At 49.9% G+C, this 19,088-nt stretch overlaps 2 protein-coding genes across 3 annotated transcripts; one reads left to right on the forward strand and one right to left on the reverse strand.

The window, feature by feature from the left end:
* Nucleotides 1-1,855: 1,855 nt before the first annotated feature.
* Nucleotides 1,856-12,996, reverse strand: WDR93 (WD repeat domain 93). The gene is made up of 16 exons (XM_030955232.1): nucleotides 12,885-12,996; nucleotides 12,105-12,416; nucleotides 11,238-11,433; nucleotides 10,546-10,610; nucleotides 10,244-10,322; nucleotides 9,281-9,408; nucleotides 7,740-7,827; nucleotides 7,017-7,194; nucleotides 6,748-6,815; nucleotides 6,168-6,254; nucleotides 5,715-5,846; nucleotides 5,006-5,231; nucleotides 4,316-4,376; nucleotides 3,449-3,605; nucleotides 3,134-3,335; nucleotides 1,856-2,039 (listed from the first exon to the last, which is right to left on the reverse strand). Exons 2-16 carry the CDS (start codon nucleotides 12,366-12,368, stop codon nucleotides 1,928-1,930), a joined length of 2,043 nt encoding a protein of 680 aa, XP_030811092.1. The 5' UTR covers nucleotides 12,369-12,416; nucleotides 12,885-12,996; the 3' UTR covers nucleotides 1,856-1,927.
* On the forward strand, nucleotides 12,343-18,723 carry PEX11A (peroxisomal biogenesis factor 11 alpha). 2 transcript variants are annotated; one of them, XM_030955235.1, is made up of 3 exons: nucleotides 12,343-12,462; nucleotides 14,028-14,143; nucleotides 15,677-18,723. In XM_030955235.1, exons 1-3 carry the CDS (start codon nucleotides 12,458-12,460, stop codon nucleotides 16,240-16,242), a joined length of 687 nt encoding a protein of 228 aa, XP_030811095.1. In that variant the 5' UTR covers nucleotides 12,343-12,457; the 3' UTR covers nucleotides 16,243-18,723. The 2 variants fall into 2 exon arrangements, with proteins under 2 accessions (XP_030811095.1, XP_030811093.1); XM_030955233.1 differs by lacking the exon at nucleotides 12,343-12,462 and adding an exon at nucleotides 13,122-13,239.
* The last annotated feature ends 365 nt before the right edge of the window (nucleotides 18,724-19,088 follow it).

The following is a 19,088-nucleotide window of genomic DNA, read 5'->3' on the forward strand; positions in this document are numbered from 1 at the left end:
GAGCAGACCCACAGCTGCCCAGGGCTCACAGAGTGACCAGGAATGGAAGCGTGGCTGCCAAGGGCACTGTGTTTGAAGGAGCAATCAGGTGCCTGTGCTTGTCTCCAGAACATGCTGTGGAGCTCAGCACAGAGCTCCATCACTAACACACACATGTCAACACACTGAGCATGCCAAATTTTCTGTATCCCTCGAAGAAGCAGGAAACAAATGGTCCCCTGCTGAAATCATGAGTTAAAACAAAGGCTCTTCATCAGCCTCCTGCAGCTGCTTGTTGTTTTCCCTTCTCTGTGGAGCCTGCCAGCTCCTAGTTATCTTGGCCAAGCACATGATTAGAATCTTAGAGCAAATTCTGACTGCAAACAAACAAGTACATCTTGAGAGGAATACACACAAACTGGTGGATGCACAGTACATCTAACTGTTCAGCAGATCCTGTCCTGCCTCTTCTGATGCCAGGCAAGCCCTGCTCCTCTTCTGGATGAAAAGCAGATGGGGCAGGATTAATGGCACAGATCTCCAGGTCCTTTATATTTGCACAAATAGCAAGAACTAGACCCAGTGCTGCTCAAGGGGCCGTGTATTTGTTGTGCTGGCTTTCTGCAGCATGGGAAGCAATGTAGGAATAGGAATTCCTGCCCTGAGTAATCCCCAGTGCCTGGCTATGGCAGAAGGTCTATTGTTTCTGAAAGTACCATAGAAACAAAATAATTACGTTCTATGGCCACCACAGCAAGAACAGAAGGAAGGATCAAGGAGTGCTCCTTGTTCACTCGGTGCTGACCCAGGTGGCTGGGTTTAAACAGGCACTGACGGTGGTGTGGGCTCACCCTCCCAGCTTTGCACTGAGGCAGATGGCAAGGGCTCACACAGCCCAGTCCCAATATCCGTAACAATCAGATGAGCTGTGAAGCTGTAATCTGTGGCAGATGGAAAATGACAGCACAAAAGCTTTTACTACAGGCCTCAGAGCCTTCACAAAGGTAGCAAATAGGAAGGTTTAATTCAAATAGCTTGTCCTTCTCCAGAGCAAAGCCAGGCTGTGAAACAAATGGAATGCTTCTCCCTTTTCCTGCCTCCCCAACAGCTTGGCTGACTGATTCATTTCCAGAGGATGAGCTGAAACCTCTCATCAAAACTCAGCCCAAAACAAGACAACTTGCCATGAAAAACTGAAATGGGACCTTGGCATGGGAGCGTCTACACGGCACAGTCTGTGCTGAATCCCTGGCACCCTGCATTGGTGCTCTGCTGAGCCCTTGTGGGAGGCACTGGAGGGAGACCTGGGAGAAAAAAATGTCCCCCATGCACACAGACTGGAGCTGTTCCTGGGTGATTTGTCAGATTCTCTGTGGGTTAGGCAGTCATCCAGAAGCATGATCAGTTGTAAAAGACTGAAGCTTTTTCACGGGCCTCCCAGGCTGCAATTCCTAAGCAGTCTTATCCCAAAACTGCCTGCTTTGAAGTCAAGAGAAACAGCTGCAGAACATCCTCTGTCAGGCCTGTCACACTCTGCAGTGTCACTGCTGCTTAGCACTGCTGTGCTTTGAGGGAAGACACCTCCACAGCCAATTTGCTGCCTCCTTTGAAAGGACAAGGTTTCTGGTTAAGCACAAGGATGCTGATGGCTGTCCATGTGGGTAGGAACAAAAAACGAGACCCACTGGTGAGCTCCAGCAACACAAGGACAGAAAATCAGAGTCTGACAAAATGCCAATCCTGTGAAGAGCAAGAGACTTTTAATGGAGAAAAGGCTTTATTTTACTTATTTTAATGGAGGAAAGGCTTTATTAAGGTGCACCCTATTATTGTAACACACCAGATTGCTCTGATGCTCCATATCTCTGGGGGAAAGATGATTGCAATAGAGTGTCTATCAAAATGCCAGTGCTGGATCAGGAGCCTGGCCTTCAGGATCCAAGGCTGGCTACTGCTTCTTCTCTCCCTTCACTTTCTCTCTCTCCTTGTCCATGGCAGCTGCCCGTGCCTGCAGACAATCCCAGTATTCCTGCTTCTCCATTTCCAGCAGTACCTCCTGCCTAAAAATGTGGGGAAAGCGTGGTTAAAACAAAAACAGTCCCTGACATTCCCCCAGTGCTCAGACAACATCCCCAAGGGCCCCTGGGGCTCACTACCAATTAATTAGTTCTACTCCCTGTGTCCAAAAATCTCAGTGATTCCCTCATGCCAATCAATACTCAAGTTCACTGCTCCTGACAGCAAGGACCTCTGAATTTCTGCTGTCTCTAGATCTCTGCAGACTCAGGTCCCACTGCAGCTGTATTTGCACTGCTCTGGCTTCAGCTCTCAGTTCCCAGGGAGCAAGATATCCCTGCAGGTGGTGACTCCCCAGTTCTGGGGTATAAGGCAGACAAGAGTCTCCTCTCCAGCATTTTGAGAAGGAGGGACACAACTGCTGGCTGGTGCCATAGGATGGAACTTTTCTGCACTTAACTAGCCAGACAACTCCACAGGATTCACCCTGGAGACAAGGAATTAGGGAAAGCTACCAGGTAATAAATATGTGCTATAAGGTCGCACCAGCACCCGCCTGTTTCTTTTCGAATTGGAAAATTAAAGCATTGTGAAAAGAAGCTACCAAAGACTGACACGGATCTAGCTCCAGGCTCCCAGCAGAATTCAAGGCAAAGGACCCAAAAAGAGATGTCACAGTGCCATCTAATGACAGCAGCGGCGCGATGCTCCAGCCCCGAGGCTGCGGGGACCTGCTCCAACCGAGGAACCCCCAACAAAAACCATTTAAACATCACAGGCACCCGGGAATGCGGGGGCGAGAGAGGCAAAAGAGATCCCAGCTCTGCCTGGATGTGGGGTCTAAAGGAGGATGCAAACATGTGAGGATCATGCTCCCTGAAAAGCTTGCACAAAGTGTGCTGCACAAAATCACATCAGAACTTGCATCCTGACTTACAGCTGAAGCTGTTCTAGCAAGGACAGAAGGGAGAGGAGGAAGGCTTCTGGGTGGCTGTCAGGAATCCAGCTGCCTGAACACCAACCTTTCTCAGGCACAAATCTCTCACAGCACACAGAACAACCCAGAAGCTCCAGGGTGAGCCCTTGCATGAGCTCAGCAGCACCACAGCTGACAAAAATGCAGGTAAGGTGCACTTACCTCTCAGGCAGGAAGCGAAACCTATCACGTAAAAAAACGTTACATCTCTCAGTCCACTGCAGTTCCTCCATGGGTTTGAGATGCAAATCTGGTTTCTTTGGGAAAGCCTCTTTCAGTGGGTAGGAGTTGAAGTCAAACAGGAAGATGGTGCTGTGAGTGGCTTTGCTCTGGAAAAATTCATCTACATGCTCATGCTCATCTCCTAGACAGAGACAAGAACAGTGAGCTACTGCATCAGGAGTCACCCAACAAGAACAATCAAGGAGCAGTGCACAGCTGAAAGCACCCAGTGCTGGTGTACCTATGAGCACCCACCTCGGAGCAGCAAGCAGCAGTTGGCACTATCCACTGTGAACACTGGCTGCCAGGCAGGTGCTACAGCATGAGAAGGTGGGGTGCAGAAGCAGTAAACAGTCTGGGATGTGTCAGTGTTCATCAGGGACACTGTGCCATCCCAGCAGAAGATCAGGACCTGAAGAGGCAAAATTAACAAGTAGGTGTAAAGCAAGTGAAAAACATTTTCAGTAAAGGACTTGAGATGACATCCAGGACTTCACATCCCCAACTATGATGCTGTTTTCTTTGCCTGCCCCACAGTCATAGGGTGACAGAGATGAAGAACAGCCCTTGCAGGGAACTTGGACCAAAACTGCTGGAGGTTTGGATTGGAAAAGGGCAACAAGGCACATTAGAAATGAGGTGGATCCAGCCTTCTGCATGGCTGCTATGGTGAGTGGCTTTTAGTCCTTTCCTCCCCATGCCTGCAAACTTTCTGAGGCCATTTGTAAGGTCTGGCTGGATTTGTGTTTGTACCTTCCTCCCCAGGATGCCCCCTCATATTTGACCCTGATGCCTGAGGCTTCATGGCTGAACCCTCCCACCTTCACCTGTCCACGTGCACCTCAGTGGCCAGCTAGAGGGCACAAGTGCCAGGGGATACTGAGTAAGGTCATGGAAGAGAAATCCTTTGAGCATTACCAGCTACACACAGCCCTGTAGCTGGTGCAGGAAGTCTTCACACCAAAAATATTTGTAGGCTGGAAAGGATGTGAGGATGTGAGGATCTGATTGCCCTGCTCATTATCTCTAGGCACCCACTTACTGCCCTTGCTGGAAAAAAGATCCCAGCACAGCTGGACATGAGTTCCCACCCAGGTTAAGAGAGCTGGCAGCAATACTCACTGCACTGGGGAAGGCCAGGACAGGCATCACTGCACTGACTGTAAGATTTGGATTTTCAGGCCTGTGAGAGAGACAGAGGTTTATGCTGCTGTTGCATGTACCTGGCACGCACTGAGAGGCTGTGATAATGACAGTGGCAATTTGTGTCACACTGGCTGGCAAACAGTCCCAGCCAGGCCCCTTCCTTATAGAGACAAAGCCTGTCTCCTCCTGGGCAGGAACCCTGGGGCCCATCCCTGTGCAAACCTGCCTGGGAACTACATTGGAGATACAAATCCCTGCCTGCCAGGGAGGCATGAACCCAGAGTCTTCAGAGCAGGGGGTAAGTGAACACAAAAATGATAGAAAGATGGCAATAAAAGTTTACTCTGACTTCTAGGGGGGACGGAATTCTGTTAAGGACAGAAGAGGGAAGAAAAAATTCCCCTGGGTATCCAGCAGAGACACAAACAGTTCAGGATCAGCCCTGGAGCTGTGCTAGAAGTATTTGTGTTCTGGTGCACAGAAGAAGCCAGAAACACCCCTAATTCTGGCAAACCATTGAATTTTAGCACTAGCAAAACCACATTTGCTGCTGACAGCAGCATGGCAGAGCCATCTGGGTGAAAACAGCAGGAAGTTTTCTACTCCACACAAACCTGGGGCTCCCTGTTAGACAGGACCACTAAAACCATGTCTGCCACTGCTCACCTGTCTGCCAGGAGTGTGATGCTGGACTTGCCAGCCTTGGGTGCTCTCACCAAATAGAAAGAGCTGTCTGTACACAGCACTAGGAGCTGGATGATGGCACAGACAGGATCTGCACCACAATAGACAGGATCTGCACCACGTGTCTCATCACTGGCAGAACCATACAGAAAGTGGATGCTACGGATGAAACGTTCCTCTAGAATGGCAGTCACAGACAGTGGGTATCCTGGGGAAGGAAGGGAGAAAAAAGGAACTGGTCATTTATCCAAGCAAAGCTTAGATTGGAGTGTGGCCCACTCAGAGGGAGAACAAGCAGATGGCAGAAGAAGATTCTTGAGCCAGGAGAGTCCCTGCATCATGGCAGGATGACACTAGCACTGATGGCAGCCTGAATGTGGTGCCACAACAGTCTCAAAAGTGACCTTAGGGTGCAGTGGCAAAGCAGGGACTGTCACTGTCTCAAGCCTCGGGGCAGGACTGATCAGTCCTTGCTGCAGCAGTTCCAGCCCCTGCATTGCCCTGCATGGGCATGGTTCTGCAGGGGCCAGGGCAGCCATGCTGGCCAAGCACCCAATAGATGACTGAATCCAAACTATTTTCAGATTTCCTTGTAAATTCACCACCAGCCCTTTATTCACACTAAGTCTGAGCTTCAAACTCCTAGGCAAAGGTGCAGTTTATCCACAGTGATCCCAAAGGGCAAGCTCACCTAGGTGCTTATCCCAAATAGTTATTGTTGCATCTTCACCTGCCAGTGCCAGGTACCTGGAGCAGGAACTGACAGCCGAGCATGCAATTGGAGCTGCACATGGCCACACAACATCAGGTTTCAGATCAGAGCCTAAACAGAATGGCATGAAAAGACACAGCTGTAAGAAGGTGCAGAACATTCTCTCACATAGCACTAGCACCCATTTTCCCCATCAAACATGCACCATTCTGCTGCCTCCTGCCAGAGTGGCTTCACTAAAAACACCGCCAGTCTGTGCAACACAGAGCCCCACGATCCAAATGCCAGCCTCACCCACAAGATATGAGTCAGCTTTCCTGCCAATTCCTCATTCCCCTCAATCATGAAGACCTGGCAGAGTGAGAGCCCCTGGCCACAGAACACTCCCACTCCCCACAGAGTGCCCTGCTAGGGAAAGCAAAACTTTCTTACCTGCTTTGTCCTTGAGGGAAGGGTTGAGTAAGTACAAGCAGAAATTGTGGTTTCCATGCCAATGCACACCAATGCCAACTGGAATATCTGGTACAGAGAAGGGGATGGCAAAAAAAAAGAAGAAGACTGGTGACAAAGAAAGGAACAATCCAGGACACCAAAACACCATTAGAAAGCTTTCATTAGAGCTTTCATGCCACTCCTGATAGAAATTCTGCTCACACAGAAACTAAACCAGAATAACCTCTCCTTTTTGTTTGGATTGTTTGTTTTTTTTTTTAATCTTGACTATATACCTCCTTTTTCATTTTTGGGGGGCATTGTTTTGATTTGGGGTTTTTTTTCAGGGGGGAGGTTGTGGAGTTTTTTTAAAATATGAAGATAAGTTGTTTTTTTTTTACTCCATGCCAGTAACTGACTTATAAGTCTTAGGGCTGACAGTTTGACCCAGATTTACATCCTTGGAGCTGGAACTTAGAGTGGATGCAAGCCAGACCCACTGAGCTCTCACTGGAGCTCAATGTCGTGCAATCAATGACTGTGCTCCACAGATTAACAGCTTTTTGTCCATTTGGATTACCTGGCTCTACTTCCATTTCTGGTCCCATCAGGATCCGGCTAGGAAGGAGGAAATGAAAGGTAGCATATCTGAAATAAAGAAGAAATATATGTAAAAGAAAGGCTTTGATAAGTAGGCAGCACTATGACAAGACCTGGAATGGCTCCAGGCCCCTGCCCTGAAGCCTTGGGATGAAGGAAGCAAAGCAAAGACAGAGGCTTCCATCTACACAGCCCAGTGCCCTGTGTGGGTGACTCATGGACTGAATCCTGGCTGGTGCTGCCACTCACCTGGGCATCTCCTCCTTGGTCACACCCTCAGCCTCCAGATACTCCTGGTAGGTGCTACAGAAGATTGCTTCCTGCAGCTCCCACTGGGAATCCTTGATTAGGTGGTTGTACCCCAAGCCAAGCATGCTGCCATCGCCCACTTCCTTCAAGGCATCCAAAGGGCCTTTAAAACTAGTGCCTGGGTTGGGAACACAAAGGGAAAAGGCACAGCCCTGGAGAAGCAGAAACCACGAAGCAAACACCATGGAGGCATTTGGGGGTGGCATGGTCTTGAATCAGAAAACACTTTATCTTGTGTGGGACTTTCCATATCAAAAGTTCATTTTACAGTTTTTGAATGCAGGGATTAGGGTAAGGCTTCTGAGAACCCCACTCACTTTGCCTCTCTGTGGCATTTTCCAACATAAAGCCTGTCCCCTCCTCATCCTTGGCATTTCTCTATAATTCCAGGGCTCAGAGTGATGACCAGGAGTGCTGCTAGATCTAGGGAGCAGCCTCCTCCCTCTCCAGCGACCCCACTCTGAGACACTCCAAAGCACTTTGTGCTGGCAGAGGTGATGTGTGGGATGGTCTGGGAGGAAGCAGCTCCCACTACAGGATTACATGTAACTAGACAGACAGGAAAGGACCAGGGATCGTGTTACTGAGACTTTCTGACCGGCTCTGTGTTTATAGGGGCCCTGCTGCCTTTGCACCTGAACCAGGCTGCACATACAGACTGACCTGTAATGGGTTTGGGTGGCCTCACTGTCAGCAGCAGCTCTGGGGGATCCAGCTTTATATCATCTTGGATTGCAGGCACAGGAAGCTCCTGCAACAGAAAAGTGCCCACCTGAGAACTGTGGTGTGTGCTACACTGATGACTTTTCACCTGTTCAATTCAGGAGAAACTCCTTTGTGTATGCAAAGGAGGGCTGGCAATGTCTGGGAGATACTGGGTTTGGGCTCATTCTTCAGGCCAAAACACAGAAGCTTGAGGGTGTCACTACTTTCTCAACTACATTACAAGGATGTCCTGCCCAGACTCCTGTCTTTGTGCCATCTCTCAATTATTCCTGTTGCAGCACAGCAATGCTAAGAAAATAAAGGGAAAAAATAAAAAAGAAGCAAGACTAAAGGTTGAAGGGTGTCTCCTGAAAGCAAGAGCCAGATTTTACTTCACAGAGCCCAAGACTGGAGGAGGGGGCTCCTCCTCACATATATGCTTGGCTGGGAACAGAAAATTGTAACAGGGGGCCAAAACCAGCGTGTGCCCATCACCATCACCCCACACACATTGGGCTAAACAGAAAAGGTCTGGCTTAATAATCAGCCAGTCTGAGCAGGAAGGAGCAGGAACTTGGATAGTTTGCACAGAATCAGCAAAGAGAGAATGCTTGTGTTTGGTTTTGGCTCCACTAAGTTAAGCAGGGTGTCTGCCCTGAGGACAAGGCTGACAGCAGCTCCCTCTTAAATGTCCAGGAAAGTCTTTGCTGAAGGAAGAGGAAAGAGGAAAGAGTTGGGAGGCTGCTATGACAGAGGGTTAGTTCAGGGGGCTGGGAAGGAGGTGTGTGTGTGCTAAGAGGTGAAATCCTGCAGGGTGAAAGTGATAAAGGGGAGGGCTAAGCACTGACTCAGCACTTAAAATTCCCCATTGCAGCTCAGGACAGTCCCTGAGGCCAGTGACCATCTCTGCAGAGCTGTGTCCGTGCAGCTTCTCAGTTTTCTGCCAAACAGAGCTGACCTTGGTTAGTGCACACAGGCAGAGACTCTGCCCTGCTCAGGTGGGCCAGGCTGTGACCCCACCAGGCTCTCCTTGTACGGAATCTAAAACACAAACCCTGCTCCAGACTCCCAAACAGAGGCATCCTGCCTGGTTCCCACTCCTCCTTCCCCCAGTAACACAAGGCAGAAGCCCTGTGGGAATGCCCTTACCCAGGCCCCCTCAGATGGAGCAATGCTGCTGAGAAATGAGCTGCCAGTTTCAGGGAGGGGCAGCAGGAACACGAGCCCTGGGACCAGGGGAATCTCTTTGGAAAGCCTGTCTTGGGAGAGTAAACACATCCCAGTGGCACAAAGGCTTATGAAATGTGGGATGGGCAGCAGCTGCAGACACACACACACACACACACACACACACACACACCATCCATCCCCTCGGGCCAGCACGAGGGCTCAGCCTGGGTCAGGCTGTCACTGTCTGCAGCAGCAAGGCGTGGGGGAAGAGCTGTGGGCAAAAAGGTCTAAGAAAAACCAGCACAGAGGGAGATGGAACTGTTTTGTACCACAGATGAGGAGCTCGACCTCCTCTCACTGCAAGCCAGCTCTTCTGCAGCTCTTGAGTTCTCCTCCATCTCTGTCAGCCAGGAGTCCTTAGGCAATTGGTAGATCTCCAGCCAAGCTTCTGTGCTGTCTGCATTGGGAAACCATGTTAAGCAATTGGAAAGGAGGAGGAAAGGTCGTTCAGGCAAGCAGCCTCTGTTATCTTTTATCCTTTATAAAAAGATCAGTGTATTTTCTGAAATATAAAATCTCTGTGAACTGCATGCAGCCCTCCTCTCCTCTCACTTAAGGCTTGACATGCTTGATGGAGACTGACAGCTCAGCCTCCAGCTCAATCCTCAAGCTGCCACACCCATCAAAGAAATTCCATTAAGCTACTCAGTCAAGAGCCTGACTTGTAGCCTCTGAGTAATAGAGTAGAAAGTAGAAAGTGAGGCATGGTCTCACATTAGTTCTCTGCTACATGTCTCATTCTCAGCATGTGTCCAGGCACATCCCGCCAAACACAGGCCCAGAAAACCTGCCTGCCATGGATTCAGCTGCCATGAAACAGAAGAACATGGTAACAAGGAGTTTCTTGTAGTGATTTTAGAGGCTCTCTATGCTCTCTGGCCCATATTTGCAGAGAAAATTCTTCAGGTCTACATCTTTCCAGTGAGCCATAGCAAAGCAGAGGAAAAACTGAGTTTGGTACTTCTGGAGAGAGGGAAAGCTGCTTTCACTGAGAGCTGAGGACTGCAGTGAGCAGCTCCAGACAGCTCATATTGGGATCAGCCCTGGCGCACACCAAGCATTACTGAAGGGACAGGGAGTGGCAGGGGCTGCTCCTTAAGCCAGAGGGGGAACTGGGAGGATTAAAACAGGATCCCTGGCTACCCAGACCACTTGCAGCATTCTAAAAACATTGCTGCTGCCCCTCTGTTGGAACACAGGAGTGTCCAAACACAGCACGTTGCTGCACTTGCCTTGCAGCAGGATTCCTGCATAATCACCTCCTCGGGACAGCACCACCTCCACACAAGGGCTTCGCTGGCTGATGTCCTCCTGCCAAGGAAAAACAGGCTGATCAAAGCCAGGTCACTGATTCAGAGAGCTCTCACACAGTTCTCGACAGGCTGAAGGCCAGCTAGACTGTTGGAAGAACAAAAGTAAATATTGGGCAGCAGCCTTGGAGCACTGCTGCCTATGAATAAATTTCTGAGGGCAACTGGTACTCCTCATGATTGATTACTTCCCAGCCTGTGCATGGAATTAGTTCAGCACTTACCACTTCATTCAGGGCTTTAATGAGCAGGAAGCTTTCCTTGTGAAAGCAGAAGAGCCAGGCAAGCCCTGAAATAGAAATACAGAAGCAGCAGGAGGAGGGAGAGGAAAGTGAATGAACATTAGCCATGCTCTTGGGAGATGGCTGTTACAACATGTGCAGGAGAGTGAGCAGGATTACATTGCTCCCTGGACCCAAGGAACAGCATCCCACTCTTTCCAGCACTAAACTTTTGCTGGCTTCCTTATGCAAGCACCAGTAAACCTTTGGTTGTGCACAGAGATAGATAAGCCGCTCTGAAAAGCTTTTTTTTAAAAAAAACTTTCAGATTCGCCAACAAACTCGTACAGGTGCAGGGGCAGCTCACAGGCAGGGGGTTCATACTGAGCAAGAGCTCTTTCTGCCCAGCCCAAGATGCTCCTAAACTTCACTGTGCTTCCCCCTCAGCTCTGCACCTGCCCCTGCTGTCCCCAAAGGCCACCAAACCCACAGCCCTGCTAATCACAAGGCCCCAGGGCCACGCTGCCACCCTGCAATCTGCGAGCTGTCCAACGCCCTCTCTGCAGGGCTTTCTAGGAACATTCTCAGCCACCCTAATGCTGCTCCTGCTCCAGCAGTGCTCTGTGGCACTGCCAGCTCAGCCCCAGAGCACAGCTGATCCCCAGGCAGGGCAGGGAGCCCCAGGGCACACTGACCCATTTCATCCACAGCAAGCAGGACGTGGCGCTCGTTGCCCAGAGCCGAGGCATGGATGGCACAGATCTCTGTGTGGGCTGCATCCCAAGCACTGACATCCTTCAAGTCACACCTGGTGAAGGCAGCCAGACCCACGGACAGACCCACAAAGATGTATTCTCCAGACACTGCAAGGCAATTGGCTCTTTCAGTTACCTAGCAAAAAAGGGAAAAGATGAGTGTACCCAAGTGCATTCTCATCAGCCATGCTGGTGATATATTCCTGGCCTTTTCACCAGAAAATGCTGATTTATTCCACAATTTTGACACATTCTTCCTCCACAAGAGCAAGGGAGGGTGTCTCAATTCTGTCACAGAGATTGGTCTGTGTTAAGAGTGAGAAAGTTTGCTCTCATCTTTCCCCTTCCCACAAGCAGAAGGGGTTTTAAGGCCAAGAACTCAGGAGCATTGAACCCTTCCATTCCAGTGCAGAGCCGTGATGGGGTGCTGAACTCCCCCAGGCAACCACAGGCACCAGGGTGTCCTCCTGGACACCCCCACATGCTCATGGGGAAGGCAGCAGTGTCACTGTGCCCCCACTGGAGCATTCAGCAGAGCCCACAGAGCTGAGCTTGCCCACTTGTGTGCCACTGACTAATCACCTTCTCCCCAGCAAACAAGGGTGGAGCCAGCCCGGGAAGCAGAAGGTGAATTTAGCGTTTAATACCTAGAGAGGTGTGATGATTGGGTGGGAAGCAGAACCTGCCAGACAAGCTGGGAAGCTGCAGGCTTTTAAACACAGCCAGTGAGATGGTGGCTCATTCTGGGGAAGGTCATGAGCAGAAGAATGACAGGATCTGCTGTGGTGGTTAACGCTGGCTCCGTACCTGGAATTCAGCTGTAGGAAAGCACTTTATGGGCTGGACCTTCCGTTTTTGTGCCTCTCGGAGCATCTCCCTTTTCTCAATGATTTCCACAGCACTCTCAAAAACCTGCATCACCAGTTTGTGGATCATCCTGAAGGGCTGTGGCAGCACATCACGCTTTCGATCGGGATCCAGCAGGAAGAAATTTTCCTCCTCTTCCTTTGGCCAGTCCTTCCCAGATGGCGGGGGAATCTCCAGGGAATGCTGCCGGCTATTCACTGCCATGGCTCTCCCTTTGCAGATGCAAAACGCACCACGGATGCAGGAACCACCCTGGATGCAGAAGAGCAAAGAGTCCTTCAATACTTTCTTTCATGAGGTAATGGGGGAAAATTTGATTAGTGATGTCTAAGGGGGTTTTCTTTCAGCACTGATAGCCAGAGCAACCCTGCTCTGCACAGCTCAATTCTCCTTGCATCGCCTCTGTTTCCCGGGGGTTTTGTCCTGCTCTGGGCATCTCAGCCACGCAGGGATTTGCAGGCTGCCCACAGGTAAAGAGAGCCCAAAAGCTTTGTCACAAGCGTGTGTAAGAATTATGGCAAAGCATTAAAAAAAAATCCAAAAATATTATCCTGTTCTTCATTAATTATCCAGGACTTATTCGTCTTGGGTAAAATCTCAGCGATTAACTTTGAGAGCAGGTGCTCTCACTGGGAGTTTTATACACTTCATTTCCAGTACACCGGGTGCTTTCGAGCTCCAGCTCCGCGGCGGGGCCATAAGCACACGGGCGCACCTGACCTCGGAATGGGGCCGAGGGCCGTGGGGCAGTGCTGGGGGCCGAGGGGCCGTGCCGGGCTCCTTCGTTTTCCCGGGAGGATCCGCCGCAGGTCAGCCGGCGGCTCCGGGGCGGGGGAAGCCTTTGGCGGTGACACCGCCGCTGCTCCGTTGTTGACGGTTGCCGTGGTAACGGCCCCTCGGTGCCGCAGCCGGGCCGGGAACGCGGCGCGCAGCGGAGCGTTCCGCGGCGGGGCGGGGCCCGGGCGCGGCGGGGCGGAGCGGCCGCGGTCCCCGCGCTGCTCCCGCCGTGCCGCCGAGCCATGGAGGGCTTCGTGGGCTTCACCAACCGCTGCCAGGGCCGCGACCAGCTCTTCCGGTGAGTCTAGGGGCAGGCGTGCTCCCCCGGGAGCCCCGGCACCGAGCCAGGGCCCCTCAGCGGCCCCGCGGCCGTGCCCGTCCCGCCCGGCCCCTCAGGCAGCCCGGCCCTGCCGCGGGCCCCGGGGACGTCCCGCCCTGCCCGGGGATGGTACCGACCCTCCTCCGCCGTCCCAGCGACGGGACGAGGAGCAGTGGCCGTAAACTAAAACACAGGTTTGTTTTTTCAAACTGAGGAGGAACTTTTATACATTGCGGGTGGCGGAGCGCTGAGCAGCTGCCCTGGGAGGGGCTGGAGTGTCCCTGTCTGGGGACATCCCAAACCCACCTGGGTGTCCCTGTCTGGGGACATCCCAAACCCACCTGGGTGTCCCTGTCTGGGAACATCCCAAACCCACCTGGGTGTCCCTGTCTGGGGACATCCCAAACCCACCTGGGTGTCCCTGTCTGGGAACATCCCAAACCCACCTGGGTGTCCCTGTCTGGGGACATCCCAAACCCACCTGGGTGTCCCTGTCTGGGAACATCCCAAACACACCTGGGTGTCCCTGTCTGGGAACATCCCAAACACACCTGGGTGTCCCTGTCTGGGGACATCCCAAACCCACCTGTACACATTCCCGTGCCACCCTTTCCAGGGGATCCTGCCTTGACAGTGGCGTTGTACTGCATGGTCTCCTTCCCAGCCTGACAGTTGAAAGTCTGTGGAATAAACCTGTCCTGCTGCTGCCATCCCGTGATTGTCCGTGTCTCACCTGTGTCCCCCTCTCCTCGTTTTTTCCCTTCCAGAGCCACTCAGTACACATGCATGTTGCTTAGCTATTTAATAGAGAATAAAGCCGATAAAAAGAAGCTGGTAATGAAACTCAAGCAGTTGGAATCTAGCATGAGCTCTGGCCGGAAAAGTAAGTACCCCGTGTCTAGAGGGATAAAAACTTCTTCACTTGCTCCTTCCAGTACAACAGCTCCTGGCCTTGTGTTTCCTGTAGTTAACCTACCTTGAGCCACAAAACCTCTTTTAGTATATTTACAGAACTGTCAATAGACCTTATCTCTGCCATGGCTTGCCAGGCTAGGTAAGGCTAAATAGATTTGATTTTTTTTTTTACTTCCTTAGCCTCATCTTCAGTTAGACAATCGGAATTACTGCTGGAAGGATGAGAGGAATAAGTTAACAGTCAACTCTTGCTGTAGAGGCCAAACTGTCACCTCTGTTCAAGGACAGACCAGGGTTATGAGGCAAGGCTGGCTCGCTGTGTGCTCATTAGTCCTTCCAGCTGATGGGTTGAGACAGCCCAGTGCTGAAAGATCATCATCCCACAAGATCACCACTGAAGGACATCCTTCAATCTGGCTTTTATATCCTACTTAACATATTAATCTCTTTAGCATTTCTACCCTACTAAATGACTTACCCTTCCATGCTTACAGCCTGACCATTTGCATCACTCCCTTCTGTGTCACGGTTGCATCCACGATGATTACACTGTTACTATGTGTGTATCACTTGTTTTCAGCTTGATCTTGCACCCACTTGTCAATTGCTCAATCCTGGAACAACTGCAACACAGGAGACAAATATTCTAGTCTATCATATTGCCATGGATTTGTTTATTATTCCATTAGCTTTAGAGTTATGGTAATTTCCAGAGGGGAGGCCAGTTGGTTTATCAGTATAGCCATAATTGTCATGCTTCTGCTAAATAAATCACTAATAGACACCAGGGCTAAATTCTGGGCTCTTGTAGTTCCACCAGGCTTGGGTGCTGTCAGCATCTGCCACTGTGACAAGGCAGCAGGGTGTAAAAAGTGTTTTCAGTAATATTGTATTAACATTCAGGGCCCAAACCCCAAACGGTGCAGAGGTGAAATCAGGTTTGCCATATGTTGTAGCTTGAAATGGAATATACAGTGTTCCACACGGTTTACAAAGAGCTACATGTGCCTGTGGCAGATCCATGGCTGAGGAGGGACTTTGGTCCCCGTGCTCAGCACGTGAATCACCGGCTTTCACAGGCACAGAGGCCACCGGTATCTCATGGCTGCAACAGGATTAATGCAGCAACATCTTCTGTCCACAAAGTGAGGTAAAATGCAGTGCAATGTCCAGCTGAAATTAGAGGCTCTGTTTGTGTTCTTTATTTGCTGGCACTGAATCCTGCAGAGCCAAGGGTGATATTGGTCCAGAGGGGTGCAAGAACGGAGTGGCAAGAGAAGCTGCAAGTCCTGGCTGTTGACCAGACATGTGTGTATGTCCTGGGCTGGTGATGTTTACGCAGAACTGAGATGTTTACACCCCTTTCCTCACTAATTCTAGCAAGTGCTCAAGCACACAAATGCCCAGAGCCCTCCAGGTTTTGTACAAACACACGCAGACCGTGACAGGCCGAGCTCTGCGCGAGGCCAGGCTGTGCTAACCTGTGTGGGCTTTCTTGCAGTGTTCAGGCTGGGCAATGTGGTGCACGCCTTGGTGGCAGCCAGGAGAGCTGCAGAGCTGCCAGAGGTGGTGCCTCGCCTGTGCCTCACGGGCTCCCACCTGAGCCGGGCCCTGTACTTCGTGTGCGACGCCGCGCTCTGGCTCCGCAGCGTCGGCCTCCAGCCGCACCTCGACAAACCCAAGTGGCACACCTGGGCCACCAAGTGCTACTACTGCTCCCTGCTGATGAACCTGGCCAGGGACTGGTATGAGATCTCCTGGAGGCTGGAGCAAGCTGCGCTGGAAGAAAAGGCAAAGGAGAATTCCACCTGGCAGAAAGACGGCGAGGAGCTAAACGGCGTGAAAAGCGATGGTTTGCACAGTTTTCTCTGCCAGCTCTTTCAGATACTGAAAGGGAATCCTCCTTTGCTGCTGGACTTGGTGAAAAACCTCTGTGATCTCTCGGGCCCTTTGGATACACTGGGAATCTACAAGACCAACCCAGGAGTGATTGGTTTCTGCGGTGTGCTCTCCTCCCTGGTGGGGATCCTCACATTAGCAAGCCCACATCTGAAGCTGAAACAGTGACATAAAAGGAGCTGCATAGTATGAGGCTGCAGCTTTGATCCTCTGACAGATTTTTATCTTCATATAGCACTTTCGAATGAACGTGTCTTAAAATAATCTCAAGATTAATTTTGTCCTCTGAAGAAGTGGATTCTGCCACTTTTCCTTCCCTGTGCCTTTGCAGATGAGTTTAGTGCCATGACACACTCACTGATGGGGTGGAGAGAGGAAAAGGCCAAGTAATATTTCACAAACAGAAAGAGGACTTGGAACTTGGCTGCTAGATAAGAAAATATTCCTTTATTTTAATACAGGGTTGTGAAATAACTGGATAGGCAACTGTAATAAGTACATGATTCATGACTACACTAATCATGTTTACACTGGAAAGTTTCAATTCACTAATCCAGGGTCCCTGCAGTCAGATTGTCTAGAGTGGGCTAAGGTGGGTTTGGAGCTGCATTTAGAGCTGCCTGATGTCAGGGATGAGTGTTCTGATGGGTTTGGGTTGGTGGATGCTGTGCCCTGCAGGCGCTGAGCACACTGTGGTGGCACCTGGAAATGGTCTCTGTGGTGTGTGCCCTGGTGGTGCTGGAGCTGCAGTCTAGTGAGTGCCAACTCCTGTCCCAAGAAATCTGCACTTTCTTTGTTTCCTTTGATATTGTGAGCCAGGGACTGTTGGCCAGTGACTCTGCTCCAGCAGGCCACAGCTGAGGGCTTTGGTGCAGGACAGCATATTAACTCCCAAACCCCTGTAATTGCAAGCACAATTATTTTCCATTAATGATATTGTGATAAGGAGCTTGTTTTCTCTTTAAATTTACATGAAAAATTCCAGTGTAATAAGGAGTTTGGAACATGCAGTTAAGGAGAGAAGCCTGGCTCAGAGCTGGTTGAGTCACAAAAACTACAAGGACATGTTTCTAGTTGTGCAAGGAGGGGAGAGAATGGAGTTTGTCATGATAACATCAGAATCCCTGTGGAAAAAAGCTTTTTACTGGATTTGGGCATTCATGGTTTAGACTTTCCTATCTGGTGCTCCCTCTCCTGCCTGCTCACGACCATATGATTGCTTGTGTGTTCCCTCGCTGGCTGAATGGGTTCAACCATTTGAAAATGCCTCATTTTGTTGCCCTGCAACTGTGTTATTGTTTATCACTGACCTCACTGGCAGGGATGGCTGGCAGTGTAACTGGGTTAAAGAGAAATGCTGTGTCCAGCTCTCTAGCCGGGCATGCAGTGTTTGCTGCTCCTGACTTTGCAGAGTACCAGTTTGACACCATCTGAGACAAACTGCACATTACACAGGAGATAAATGTAACATTTTTCTTCATCAGAGTTAGGCCTGTGTGTTCTGCTGCTTCCTGGTGTAAGAAGTCCTTGTTTAATCTGTCAAGGAGATGTGAAAACTAACCTGGACCAAAGTTCTCTCTTATTATTTCTGATGCTATCTAAAACCAGAAAATTAAAAGGTGTGGGTCTCCTTTATTAAAAGGCAAAGGATGTGGAATTAAGTAGGCAGGTGAGGCAGTGCTCCAGTTTACCTGAAGTTGTGGTTGGGCTTGGAATTACTTCCAGTTTGAATATGAAGTGATAGCCTGCCAATGAAGTGTTTGAAAAGAAAGAGGTTGCTGGGCAGGATAATTAAAGTGTGTTTGAAGACCAGATGTGGCCTTCAGGAGCTCTTCTTTTCAATATGGAAATGAGTAGCACTAGAAGTAGAAGCATACTGGCAGTTCAGGCCAAAATGGAGCATTGTGTGTGGGATATATATTATAGGCTATATTCTAGGCTTCATCTCCTTTATAACAATGGAATTTTTTTGTTTGTTTCTTTCTCCATTTGTCTTTCATCTCCTGGCAATGTGGAAGCCATCCCTACCTTAGTCAGAGTTGATCATTACCCCAGTGTGTAGCAACCCCTGGAAGCAAGGAAGAGGAGTCTCTGTCATCTGACAGTGGAGGTTTGACCAGCTTTTGTCTACAGAACCCCATCCTATTGCTAAAAATGTGTTTTCAGTCCCACTCAGAGGAGCTCTCAGATGCAAAATACTTCACAAAATACTTTCACTGGTTTGCCAGCTGCTTTCTCTTTCTCTTTTACACTTTTCAGGGAAAGCCATTGATAGAGCCCAATCTCCCTCCCTGTGCAAAGCCCTGAGCCAGGCTTTGATGTTTCTCCCATAGGGCCTGGTGTGGATTAGCTTATTGAGGGAAATGAGGGTGAGTTTTCAGGCTGGCTCAGCCCTGCCTGTCCCATTCTCCATGATGTAGGCTGGAACACACAGGAGTACCTCTGTTTACTGGATGTTAAGCACTAATATTTGCCTTCTGCTCCCCAGCTGGAGGCTGGTGATTTAAGGTACCTTAACATAATGTGACTGAAACTATAGGATTGTGATCATATGGAGAAAATCCTTTTAGTGCCTTTTTTTGTATCTGTTTCCAATACAGCAGTTGGAGTAAGAACAAGATGTTTGAACATAAGCAATAAACTGTGATGAGTGTGACACTGTGTCTGTGTATCACTTGGAAGGTGGTGTAAAGAGATGCTGAAGGGGGGAGAATTCCTCCCATCTCTGAATTTTATGAAGGATGACACTTTTAAAGAGACATTGCCTGTGAGTGGGTTCTAGAGCTTTCCTTTTGCAGTACCCAACTGGCAGCTAGATTCATCCAGCTAATTTAGAATCACAATTTCATCTGCAAAAACGTTAAGAGATATGTGGGTATCAGGTGAAACTACATCCTTAGTGCTCTGAAACAAGGAGGTGTTTTGGGAATTGCCATCAGCTGCCTTTGAGTACCAGCAGTGAGGGCTGGAGCCTTGTGGCCAGTGCAGGCACAGCTGGGTGAAAGGGACAGGGA

Source organism: Camarhynchus parvulus, chromosome 10 (assembly GCF_901933205.1).
Source record: "Camarhynchus parvulus chromosome 10, STF_HiC, whole genome shotgun sequence".
NCBI classification, from domain to species: Eukaryota; Metazoa; Chordata; class Aves; order Passeriformes; family Thraupidae; genus Camarhynchus; species Camarhynchus parvulus.

What these genes read in the sequence shown, in the direction of transcription:
- WDR93 (XM_030955232.1), bottom strand. Translation starts at nt 12,368, where the DNA reads ATGGCAGTGAATAGCCGGCAGCATTCCCTGGAGATTCCCCCGCCATCT. An exon ending in ACCAAGGAGGAGATGCCCAG is followed by an intron (nt 6,816 to 7,016) that starts GTGAGTGGCAGC and finishes TCTTTATTTCAG; the next exon opens with ATATGCTACCTTTCATTTCC. An exon ending in TATTTGGGATAAGCACCTAG is followed by an intron (nt 5,232 to 5,714) that starts GTGAGCTTGCCC and finishes TTCCTTCCCCAG; the next exon opens with GATACCCACTGTCTGTGACT.
- PEX11A (XM_030955233.1), top strand. Translation starts at nt 13,184, where the DNA reads ATGGAGGGCTTCGTGGGCTTCACCAACCGCTGCCAGGGCCGCGACCAG. An exon ending in GGCCGCGACCAGCTCTTCCG is followed by an intron (nt 13,240 to 14,027) that starts GTGAGTCTAGGG and finishes TTTCCCTTCCAG; the next exon opens with AGCCACTCAGTACACATGCA. An exon ending in CATGAGCTCTGGCCGGAAAA is followed by an intron (nt 14,144 to 15,676) that starts GTAAGTACCCCG and finishes GCTTTCTTGCAG; the next exon opens with TGTTCAGGCTGGGCAATGTG.